At 40.1% G+C, this 13,046-nt stretch overlaps 1 protein-coding gene across 6 annotated transcripts in view; it reads left to right on the top strand.

Moving 5' to 3' along the window:
* LOC125462117 (lysine-specific histone demethylase 2) overlaps positions 1-13,046 on the top strand; it is a 122,636-nt gene that overhangs the window by 5,595 nt on the left and 103,995 nt on the right. For 4 of the 6 annotated variants that reach the window (XM_048551704.2, XM_048551694.2, XM_048551714.2 and 1 more), the window contains exons 2-5: positions 846-880; positions 2,809-2,903; positions 6,398-6,519; positions 12,638-12,727. In XM_048551704.2, the coding sequence (XP_048407661.1) occupies positions 846-880; positions 2,809-2,903; positions 6,398-6,519; positions 12,638-12,727 (342 nt within the window). The remainder of the gene's footprint in view (positions 1-845; positions 881-2,808; positions 2,904-6,397; positions 6,520-12,637; positions 12,728-13,046) is intronic. The other 2 variants (XM_048551723.2, XM_048551731.2) reach the window with 1 other exon arrangement.

The raw sequence follows: 13,046 nt of genomic DNA, 5'->3' as shown, positions 1-13,046 counted from the left end.
ACCGCATCCAAAACCACCCCAGCTCATTCCCGCCTCCCTAGTCTGTCCATCCTGCCTCCCACCTATCCCCTCCTCCTACCTCAGGCCCCACTCCCGTCTCCGACCTACTAACTTCATCCCGCCCCCTTGACCTGTTTGTCCTCCCTGGACTGACCTAATCCCTCCCTACCTCCCACCTACACTCTCTCTCCTTTTTACTGGCTCCATCTCCGCTTCCTTGACCGGTCTGTCTCTTCCCCACCCATCTTCTCTATCCATATTCTATCCTCCTCTCCCTATTTATTTCAGAACCCCCTTCCCCTCCCCCCATTTCTGAAGAAGGGTCTAGGTCCGAAACGTCAGCCTTCCTGCTCCTCCTCAGATGCTGCTTGGCCTGCTGTGTTCATCCAGCTCTACACCACCTTGTTATCTCAGATTCTCCAGCATCTGCAGTTCCTACTATCTCTGAAACTTCTTTATTGACTGTCACCAATAATTGCTATTCTTGTTGAAAATCAATTTCCTGGTAAGAGTTGGTGCCAGTCCAAAATAAGAATGAACATTCTTATTTGTGACATTGGCTAAGAAAATGAGCTGTACAATCAAATTTATTATAAATGCAACCAACGTGCACCTCATTTGATCACTTATTTATTTTGTCTAGATAGTTTTAAGAACAAGATTGTTGATTATTTCTCCGTACCTAGATTAAGTATCCTATTTATCTCCAAGCCACTGAAATGATTTATAGCTCTGTGCATAGGAAATAATAGATGAGCTGTTGCAGTCATATTGAGTTAATTAATTTTGTGAATAGGCTAAGTTCAGTGGCTGAATTTTGGTATTCCTTTGCTTGTATATTCCAGTATTTGCCCAGGCAATCTCTTCCCTTCTGACTTTGGTAAGTTTGATGTCATGTACCGTCCATGTAATGACTTGTATGACCTGTGCGATCAATGACCAATGTTAGCTTCCTGTTGGACAATTTTAATTTTAAATTCTCACCTTGTTTGCAAATCTCTTTCCCACTGCTCCCAATCTCTGAAATCTCAATCTTTGTTGGAACTAAAGCCAGGAATTTCCACCTACATCGTTTCTGCATACTTCTCTCTTCTTCTTTTTAAAGTCTATCCATTCCATTAAGCCTTTGGTTATCTATCCTAAAATGTGATATATGGGACATGAGCAGCAGAGTTTTCCAATTACCAAAGCTAAAATGTAGGAGGTTGGACAAGTCAAGCATAGTATTAACAAAAGGCAGGGATGAAGGTTTAAGCAGAATAGCTAATGCAGGGACTGAGTTCGACTATATTCTGGATTTTAAGTGCTCTTAAAACTGACGTAGTCTTGTGGTTTGGTGTCATGACGGTTGAATGATAGTGTAGAGGGTGAGGAATGGGTGAACAGTTGGCTAAGATGTTTGATAGTCAGGGTCTTGGATGTAAAAAGAAGCTGTTGCATTCAGACTGAGATGGAAAATATGTGCCCACATCTGACAAATGGAAAGTAATATAAGGCATAAGGGTGGGGTTAACACCATTTTGTATAAAATGCACCATTCCAGACTTAGTTTGGTTGTTACCATACATAAGGTTTTAATGGTTCATGTCCAGTGTTATTGAGTTCTACCAAAAGTAAATAGACAGGAATTTGAATTGTGGTGGGTTTTTAATGATGTCTCATGAGAGAGGGGAATATGAAATGTATTCTAGAGCATGAAGTTGAGGTAACTGATAAACTAATAGAAGGCAGGTAACACAGTTAAATGACATCATGTCTTAAACTTTAAATTGTTCACTTTTAACATCTGAAATGGCTTTGTGTTATCCATGACTTAATTTTGTATAATTCTTTCACTGATTCATGAGATTGTGACTTTTAAGTCTTTCACCTACCTTTCACTTGAGTCAAAAATCTAAGCTGTTGTGCCAGGCTGGCAGTGTCTCATGTTTCATTGTTGTCACTTCCAAATGCGATTATTACAGTGCTTTCCTAACTAGTCTGAAATAATCCACCTTCCACCAAGATTCTGCTTCCCATATCCTAACCAAGTGCTGTTTGCCCATCATCACTGTTCTCTTTAGCCTATGTTGGAACTCAGTCTGTGGATATTTCATGCTTCAAATTCTCATTGATGTTCGTTCTTCCACTCTGGCCTCTTAGGCACTTGTCACTTGCCTCACCACTGGTGACTATGCCTTCCTCCATTCTCTTCAAGACCTTTGACCATTCATTTGGTCACATGTCCCACCAGCTCTTTCTTCAAAACATTAAATATATTCATTGCACTTACATGAATTACTTGATAATATTATGCACGATATAACTACAAATTCTGGCTGTCATTTTATTTTCTTTTAATTTAAAATATCAATTTTTTTATGAAGCAAGAAAAGTAAAAATAAATTCACTACTCCAATTACCTGGCCAGGTCATGAATCAGCATAGGTTAGTACTTCTGCATGTCCGATTTAATTTAATTTGTTTTTTTTTAAATTGGGTGAATCTAATTTTCTTTATATTTTACCACAGCTTTTATGTTTCCCCAATAATGTTGCATAATTCTTTTCTTTCTCCCATTTTTTTCTACCCAATGATATTGCAAAATCAAAAGATACGGCTTCAGCTATTGAGGCAAATTTCATCTTCATAACTAGATTCAAAATGGATGTACTCCTTTCACAAAATTATAACTGAGCAAATGATGAGTGAAAGCTTGAGTCTGATTTTTTTTTGCAGGTGATTTAAAAATGAAAGGTCACATAGTAAAACCTTATTTATTTTTCAAGTTTCAACTTCTGTAAACACCTGCCTGTTGATTATTTGTAGATGCCATAAGTGGACGCATGCGAGCAAAGAAAAGGCCTCCTATTTTTGAAGCATCAATGGATACCAACCCTCCTCTAAGATCATCAGGAAGACAGGTTTTGTTCAATGCCACTAAAACTAATACTCACTGTGGTTTTCAGTTTACTTTTTCACTTAAAATGGGTTTCATCTGTGGAACAAATTTAACCTTAGATTCATGTCAAATGCCTCTGAAGTCAATGCAGCTTTAAATTGTTGGTACATAGAAACCAATGGAAGTTAAATTATGTACAGGTGGTATGGTGTGTTCAAGATTCAAATTAAATAAAAACTGTTCAAAAAATATTTAATTTGATATTCAAAATTCTTTTCAAAGTATGGGTATTTTTAAATTTAAATGTTCTTGTGTGGAGATAGAGAATGTACACTCAAATGCATTCTGTAATTTGATGTATTTCATATGTGTAGCAAAATATGATCACATTCTTGCAAGGCTGCAAATATTCTTTAATCACATTTCCAAAAGAAATGAACAGAATTAGGCTTTTTGGCCTATCGCGTCGGCTCTGCCGTTTGATCGTGATTGATATGTTTCTCAAACCGATTCTTCTGCCTTCTCCCCTTCTGCTACTCAAGAAACCATCTACCTCGGTCTTAAATACACTCCTGGACTTGTTGGCACAGATGCCTGTGGAGGGAGAGTTCCATGGATTAATCACCATCTGTTTGAGGAAATTCCTCCCATCTCTGTTCTAAAAGGTCATTCTTCTCTCCAAGGCTGTCTCTCTCCAATAGTGGAAACACCTTCTCCATGTCCACCCTGTCTAAGCCTCTCAGATTTTCAAACTACACGCATCCTTCTCCATTTCGGAGAGTCCCAGAGTCCTCAACTGCTGCACATCTGAGAAACCCTTTACTCTAGGATCATTCTTGTAAGCCTCTCCTGGAGCCCCCTTAAGGCCAACATATCCATCCTTGGATATGGGGCCCAGGACTGCCCATAATCTTCCAAATGTGGGCTGACCAGGGGCTTAATCAGCCCGAGCAGTACATCTTGCTCTTGTATTCTAGTCCTTGTTAGATGATAGCTAACATTACATTCGCCTTCCCAACTGCCATTGGCTCAGTGGTTAGCACTATTGCCTCACAGCATCAGGGACCCAGGTTCGATTCCAACCTCAAGTGTCTGCAAACTCCACACAGATGTTTTCCCCATGTCTGCGTGGGCTTCCTCTGGGTGCACCGGTTTCTTCCCACAGTCTAAAGATGTGCAGGATAGGTGGATTGACTATGTTAAATTGCTCATAGTGCCCAGGGATGTTTAGGTTAGGTGGGTTAAACATGGGAAATACAGGAGTAGGGAACGGATGTTGGTGGGATGCTCTTCGGAAGGACAGTGCGGACTTGTTGGGCTGCTTCCAAACTGTAGGGATTGTATGAAAGTTGTAGCCATCATCCACCAATGAACTTGTGGTTGACCTGTGATGTCACTCTTTTGTGCTGAGTCCTTTTGTTCTGGGCTTCAATTGATCTTGTTTAACAAAAAAAAACTTTTCTAATTATGAGCCCAAAAAAAGAAGTGAGCACAAAGCACTTATTCTCCTCCGCACCAAATTTCTGTGTTGCCTCAAAATTGCCCAAACTATATGCTTGTTTGGGCTGTGTCTCACTGCAGATGTGATCTCCTTTCTCATTGTGCAAAGCTTACTGATCATGTGCTTTTGATAGAGTCTCTCTTAAGTAGGGCTGAGATGACCTGCACTAGTTAATCTTCAACAGTACTTGGCACCTGTTCAGGCTTCAAATGATTGACAATTTTCCATCAGTGAGCTTATCAACCTTTTGATACATCAACCAAATTTTAACCCTTTAAAACAGAGGAAAAAGAAAGATTAAACAATCTGTCCCCACAAGCCACCAAACCCTCTACTTGCTTGGGCTGTGTCTCAGCTGATGTGATTGCTCCTTACTGATCAAACTCCGCTTAATGCTTAAAGGCCCTTACGCAACTTATTGTTGCATGGAATTTACTGTTCTCAAGTAAAGATGCAATTCGCACTGTACAACTTGCAATCTTAGGAAGATATAAGATGCATGTTATTGCAGGTTTTCAGATTAATCTGAGCTGTTGTAAGTGACATGTCAGATATAGTATGAGCCATTGACTCTAGAAGATTGTAGCATTTGATAGGAACAAAAACAGATTGCTGGAAAAGCTCAGCATGTCTGGCAGCATCTGTGGAGAGGAAAAGAAAATCAGACTTAACATTTTGGGTCGGGTGATCCTTCCTTGGAACACAGTTCTGAGATATGGTCGCTAGACCCGAACTGTTAGGTCTGATTATTTTTTTTTTTCCTCCACAGATCCTGCCAGACTTGCTGAGCTTTTCCAGCAATTTCCGTTTTTGTTCCTGATTTACAGCATCTTCAGTTCTTGTGTTTATGTAGCATTTGATGGAACTGGTTTAATATTACTTGTCCTGTCAACACATTATAATGGTCTGTGGTTGTATTTATATAACTTTTTGAAATAGTCATTTGGTAATACAGAACTTAGATGTTCTAAAAGCACACACTTTCCCACTTTTCAACTTGATTATATCCAGATAATTCCCAAGAATACTAATTTTTAAACCAATTGGGTTGACTCTGATTACTTGAGGCTTTGCCTTTCTCAGTGAAATGGCAAATGGCTGTCAGATATTTTGTTGAGTTGAAACAGGTACAATTTAAGTACAGGGTCTAGGCCCGAAACGTCAGCTTTTGTGCTCCTGAGATGCTGCTTGGCCTGCTGTGTTCATCCAGCCTCACATTGTATTATCTTACAATTTAAGTACATTTTCCTTCTGTGTGCGAATATCAGTATCCTGTATACAAATGTATGTAACTTCTAGTGTATGCAAGTGCACTATGCTGCTGTCCAGTATTCAATTCTTAATTGATTATTAGCATAATTCTTCTCTTGGGACTATCCAGTCTAGAAATGTCAGCAAAATAGACAGCCATTCTCTGATTTATTAGAAATCTGAATCAATATGTCTAGTTTCAAATTTTTAAACAAAGCCTGACAATAGACTATCAATCATCATTAATGGGTGCATCCTGTATGGCAACACCTCTACCGGAGTCCACATACCAACCAATCAGCACTATCCCCAGTATAAATGTTTTCTCCTTGAATTTTTATTCTAGTGAATTAAGTAGAGACTGGAGCAGAAGTAGGCTTTTCAGTCCTTTTTTGAGTCTGCTCTGCCATTCGTTACGATCATGGCTGATCGTTCACCTTAATAGTCTGTTCCTGCTTTTCCCTCACATCCTTTGATCCCTTTAGCCCCAGGTGGAATGTCTAACCTCTTCTTGAAATCATACAATGTTTTGGTCTCAACTGCTTACTTTGGTAGCGAATTCTGTAGACTCACCTCTCTGTGAAGAAATTTCTCCTCATCTCAGTCCTAAATGATATGCCCAATATCCTTTGAATTGTTTTGATAAGTGTGAGATGAAAAGCTTGGACAAAAATTGAAAAATAAAATGAACATGATGGTATTTGTGGAGTGAGAGATCCAAATTTTATTATCAAATTCAATTTGCATTTTTTTTAACAATAAAGGTCAAGAAGAAAACTTTTGAAACTGAGGAAGAGGAAGAGGGTTCTGAAAAGAAATATAGGAAGTGTGAAAAAGCTGGCTGTAGTGCAACATATCCTGTTTGTTTTGCAAGTGCTGCAGAGAGGTAAGTGAAATTAATTCTGTAAGTTTGTTGCAACAAAATGTACATAAGGACCATTGTCCAGCTGTTCAATTGCTCTTCAGTTCCTTTCGGGTAATTTTTCTGGTATTGGTGCAGTATTTGGGCTTTACAAAAACTCAGCATGTTTAATATAATTACAGTATTGGTCAGAGTTCTTGAATTTTTAGCATGAATTTAACAGGGATCAAAATATATTTTAAGGGTTTTAGTGTTTCATTGTCAGTTTTCATTTACACTGTTCTTTTGAGGTGATGTAATCAAATTGTTGACATAATTGGACTTTCTGAAGCAGAATTGGAAGAACTCATCAAAATTTTTAATCGTCACCCTTCCGTTGAACTTGAAGATGAGAAGCCATCATTATCTGAATTTCAAAGTATCTAAATTGGCACAAGATGATAGATTTGAATAGGAAAAAAGTCTCTTACATAGCTGACACACATTTCTGGGCAAAATAAGCCATCATTCTAAACATCCTTTCCGTGGATTGTTGATGCCACAACTGAATGTTTGCATGTTTGTCCCTTACACAGTTCCTCTACCTCCAGCTATCTAAGATTCTTTGAGATGAAATAACATTTAAGTGCAAATCTAGATTAAATTCTCCTGTGGACAGTGTTCATTATTATAGCATCCATTGTATTCCCCCTGCTTTGCAAGGAATGCATCACCTGTTTTCAGGTTTTATTTAGCTGTGGAACTCAATTTAGGCAGTCTTCTTCACTGCTGTAGCTCACTTGTGTGCTGCCACAAACCCAAGTTGTTGATAGACTCAGCATAATTCCTAGTAGCAGGAAATGCAAGCATACACTATCTTGTGCTTTGAGGATCAGTTCCTCATCAATTCTGTCAATTTTGCCTCCAACCTGATGACAGCCTTTCTCTGGTTAGTTACATCTGCGATTCTGGGGGCTTTAGAAGCTGACTTAACTTGTCATGCATGAAGTTTCTATGTAGATTTAAATAGTGATATCTAATTACTATACTTGCTTATAAATTTTCTAAGATATAAATCTGTTTTTAATTGCCACTTCATAAATTGTTCAATAGGAGAATGATTGGATCGAATTCTGGTATGTTTTCAATACTACTTAGCTTCAAGATAATTTTAGGAATATTTAGCAGTGTGCCAGGATGAAATAGGTTTTGTGCTACCAATGTGCCATTCATAGACAAACCCTGAAGCTTCTTTTTAAACTAACTGTCTCAAAAAATCTAATTTTGTCTTTGGATGGTGGTGTCCTTCTGATGTTCAGGGTATCAGATTTAAGTAGGACTACACATTGTACAGCACAGAAGTAGATCATTTGATCAAACTTGTCTATGTTCATATTTATTCTCGACTTGAGACTCTTTTCATTCCTCATCTAAATCTACCATTGTAACTTGGTTCCCTTCTCCTTTTGTTTCCTTGTCTAACTTTGCCTTAAATGCATTGATAATATTTACTCACCCACTCCCTGTGGCAGCAAATTCCACATGCTCGCCATTTGGACTTGGTTCTGAATTCCCTATTGGATTCAAAATTGGGTGCTGCCCCACTGTTTACAAAGAATTGTCTTGAAATTCCAACTTTCCTTTCAGCTGTGTTGGTTAAATGAGGCATGGCATGCATTACCGTGTCCCAGAAGATAACTTCAAAGTGATATAATTGAAAAATTGGAGTTGAGTTATCTTTTGCTAAATTAGTAATTCACTGCATGAGCCAGACTACTCTGGAATGCTGTTTATTTGACAAGAGAGCTTGCACTAAATGGGAGCTGAAATGGCTGCCAGGACATTCAGAGCTGAGATTGCTCCCATCTCACGGGATGACCTTGTACCTCAATACTTGACTTTGACATTGCTGGGTATATTCTCCATGTGTGTTCAGGTCTGTATGCTTCTGATAATGACCTACCTAAAAGTAATTTCTGTTGGTTCCAGTTTATAGACATATTCTGAAAAAGAATTTGAAAATTGTGAATAGATTCCAACCGGGGTAAGGCGCCACCTATTTTTTGTGCAAAGTGTTTATTGATTATACCAATCTAACAGCTGTCACAGCACTTTCCTCCTCTAGATATTATCTGATTAACCTGTTCAGACATGTTATTTCATCTCTGGAGCAGGGGTTCGATTCTGGCTCACTTGTCTTGGAGTTAGGGATATTATTACTGCATCACAAGATCCATCCTCAGTTTCACCTATGTAGATATTACTGCAACTTATCCCGAGTTAGATCTCCTTCAGAGGTAGAGCCAAGGTCATGGTCTACCAGACAGGAGTGATCCCTATGCCGCTGTCTGTTTGGAGATTTTGAGTCCAGGCAGGCTACAGATATTTTTCATCAGCTGCTCAGGGAAGTTATGATACAGCTCTGAAGTAAGTGGGGCTGAAAGTCGGACCTCCTGGCTTAGAGGTGGGAACATTACCGCTGCAACACAAGATGTTCCCATTTTGTTTTGGAGGGGTGCTTTGTACAGCTGGTAAGTATTCCTGCTAAGGGCAGCCAGAGATTGATTATAGGTCATCTGGTGAGTGACACTAGTAGAAAATTGACAAAGATCTTGGTTATTTAGGTCTTGATTCCTTGAGAAATGACATTGATGTAAAGCTGCACAACAAGAGAATGGCACAGTGGGTTAGTGGTTATTACCACCGCACAGCGCCAGGAATCCGCATTCGATTCCACCCTTGGGCAACTGTCTGTGTGGAGTTTTCACGCTCTCCCTATGTTTGTGTGGGTTTCCTCCCATAGTCCAAAGATGTGCAGGCTAGGTGATTGGCTATGCTAAATTGCCCATAGTGTTCAGGGATGTGTAGATTAGGTGGGTTATAAGGGAATGGGCCTGGGTGGGATGGTCCAAGGGTTGTTGTGGACTTGTTGAGCTGAAGGGCCTGTTTCCACAGTGTAGGGATTCTATGATTCCACCTCTTTTCTAATCACTCTGTTCAAAGGTGTTATTACACAGTTAGGGAGCTGGTGGGACTTGAACCAGGCCCATTGGCTCGGGGTAGGGACACAACCACACATCACTAGGACCCGTTACACTAGTGCCCCGGGAGTTGTTATAATGAATCAATTGCTAAATACATTAAACAGGTTGATTAAAATATCTCATTTTTATGCACCTCTGGAGCAGGTGGGACTTGAATACTACTACTGAGCCAGAGCAGCCCTTTTATTTGTTTGATCAACCTGTTCAGCAGTGTTACCTCACACACCTCTCGAGCAGGTTGGACTTGAATCCAGGCCTTCTGGTCTTGAGATAGAGACACTGACTATACCTTCTCATTTCCACCATTATATATCCAGACATCAATTAACAGCACAGAAATTGACATTTCTGAAGAAGGGTCTAGACCTGAAATGTCAGCTTTCCTGCTCCTCTGTTGCTTGGCCTGCTGTGTTCATCCAGCTCTACTCCATGTTATATCAATTAATAGCCTGTATTCTTTTCAGCCTTAGCTTTAGTGTATCTACTATGTAGCCACAAGTGAACTGCTCACCCATGCAGGTGTCTTATATTGGCACAAGGAAATCTGTTAGTGCTGTTTGTTTCAGAATTTGAACCCAAAAAGGAGTTTGGAAGGGAGAAAACGCAGCTGGTAATGAGGAACATAGAAGTAGTGAATAAAACTGGAAGGCAGCAGAAACAAATGCAAACGTCAAATAGTCAAAAGTCGTTCTAATAATAATAGTGATGAAAAGACAGAATTAAAGGTACTTCCCACCCTCTCTGTGGTTGAAAATGCTATGGACTGCATCTCTTGTGTTTCTCACACCCCCTCCCTGCAACAAAAACAGAGTCCCCTTGTCCACATGTATCACCCCAATAACCTCCAGATTCAACATGTCTGCCACCTGCAATCTGACCCCACAACCAAGGATATATTTACTTCCCCACCCCATCTGCCTTCCATAGTGACTGCTCTCTCCACGACTCCCTTATCCGCTCTACACTTCCCCCTAGCCCCACCAACTCTTCTTTCCCCCATCCTGCAACCTCAGGAAGTGCTACACCAGCCCCCCTCACCTCCCTCTGAGGAACTGAAAAAAACTTTCCACACGACACAGGTTCACCTGTACATACGTCAACTTGGTCTGCTGCATCCGCTGCTCCCGCAGTGGCTGCCTCTACATTGGTGAGACCAAGTGGAGGCTTGGAGACTGCTTTGTGGAGCACCTGTGTTCTGTTCGCAAGAAACAACAATTCCCAGTCACAACCCACTTCAACTCCCCCTCCCACTCACTGGATGACATGCCTACCCTGGGCTGCCTCCAGTGTTGCAATAACGTTACCTGGAAACTTTGAGGAGCAGCGCCTCATATTCTGCCTTGGGAGCCTACAACCCAGTGGTCTCAATGTGGACTTAACTAGTTTCAAAATCTCCCCACCCCCGGCCTCATCCCATGATTAGCCCTCCCTGTCATCCCCATCTCCTTGACCTGACGCAACCTGTCCGTCTTCTCTCCCACCTATCTGCTCCCACCTCAATGACCATTGACCAATCCCCATCACTGCGTACCTGCACTCACCTATCACCATCCCACCTACCTTCACAAGCGTGTTCTCGCGCTCTCTTTCAGAGCTCCCTGCCCCCTTCCCCATTTCCAAAGAAGAGTCCTGACCCGAAATGTCAGCTTTCCTGCTCTTCTGATGCTGCCTGGCTTGCTGTGTTCCTCCAGCTCCACACTGTGTTATGTCTGACTCCAGCACCGGCCATTCTTACTATCTCTCAGTAAAGGTACTCCATGTGATTTTTATGCATAACATCTGCACCATGGTTGATAAATAGTTGATTCAGGTGGAAGAAACTTACTTTGGTTTTATTGCCATTATGGAGTTATGGCTGCAGGTGATCAAGATTGGTACCTAAATGTTCAAGGATATTCAACATTTAAGAACAATGGGCAAAAATGATGATAGGTGGGATTGTGCTGTTAATAAGGAATGCGATCAGTACATTGTGCTCCAGTATTGTGGCGAATAGATTCATGAAATGTCTATGAGGGAATTTCCAAGAGAAAATAACTGGAGAGTTATGGTTTTTTTTAATGACTGCTCAGCTAAACGACCTACTTCAGTTGACCCTCTGTTGAGTGACTGTTCCCACGTCCATATCACTAAAAATCTGAATTTGCTGTTTTTAACATTGATCAAATTAACTTATCAGCTGTTTATCCTGCCAGGCTTGACTATTGCTCATCATGACAATAATCATTCTGTTTCTCTTCAGTTTCAGCCAATCAGTGCATGTTTGAAAAATGTAGTCAGTGCTGTAATATAGAGCAGTTATGCACAGAAAGCTCACACAAGCAGCAGTGTAGTTTTGTCAAAATAACTTTTTGCCACACAGTCACACAGCTGTACCCCATGGAAACAGACCCTTTGGTCTAACTAGTCCATCCTAAACTGATGTCGTCCCACTTGCCAGTATTTAGCCCTCTAAGCCCTTCCTAGTCATGTACTCATCCAGATGCCTTTTAAATGTAATTGTACTGGCCTCCTCCACTTTCTCTGGCAGCTCATACATCATCCTCTGTGAAAAGATTGCCTCTTAGGTCCCCATTAAATATTTCCCCTATCATTTTAAACTTATGTCTTCTAATTCTAGATACCCCCACCCTGGGGAATAGACCTTGGCCAATCACCCTATCCATGTCCATGATGATTTTATAAACTTCTGTAAGGTCACCCCTTAGCCTCCGATACTGCAGTGAAAGTAGTCCCAGCCTATTCAGTCTCTCCCTGTAGCTCAACTCTCCAACCCTGGCACCATCTTTGTAAATCTTTTCTGGCCCTTTTTCAAGTTTCACAACATGCTTCCTATAGCAAGGGACCAGAACTGAACGCAGTATTGCAAAAGTCATCTCACCATTTTCATGTTGATTTAGGAATAAATATGGGTTAGGACACAAGTTTCTCCTGGGTTTCTGCAAAATGATGGAATGATCTTTTATGTCTGCTTGAGTTAGTAGACAAAGTCTCTGTGATTTAATGCCACCATCTAAAACAGAACTGATACTTAAACATTCAGAATTTTTTGTTTCTGTTTAAATTAGAAGAAATTTTAGGGGAAACAAAATCATTTTTTGTAATTTGTCGTCTTTTAGATGTGCTAAAAATGGTTATACATCACGCTGGTACCATTTATCTTGTGGGGAACATTTCTGCAATGAATGCTTTGATCATTGTTACAGAAGGTAAGTTTCTGGAATGTATTTGTTTTTACATTTATTTTCTACCTTTTTGAAGTGATTATTGATTCTCAACCAAAGATGCCAGCCGGTAAACTTGTTCTTAAACCTCTGAAGCACCTTTTTAAAAAATATATTCAAGATGCAGTTAGCTATTTTCTCATCAAATTAATCTGGTAGAATCTAATTCTTAAGTAAATTTATTTTTATAGAATGCCAGCACTAATAGGGAATATATCTGAGCTCCGAGATGTTAGTCTATCAGGAATAGTCAGCATTGATTTGTTAAGGGAGGATTGTGTTTGACAAATTTGATTGAATTTTG

Source organism: Stegostoma tigrinum, chromosome 2, assembly GCF_030684315.1.
Source record: "Stegostoma tigrinum isolate sSteTig4 chromosome 2, sSteTig4.hap1, whole genome shotgun sequence".
Taxonomy (NCBI): domain Eukaryota; kingdom Metazoa; phylum Chordata; class Chondrichthyes; order Orectolobiformes; family Stegostomatidae; genus Stegostoma; species Stegostoma tigrinum.
The sequence above is the reverse complement of the archived record's forward strand: the minus strand, read 5'-3'. Positions and strand labels throughout refer to the sequence as shown.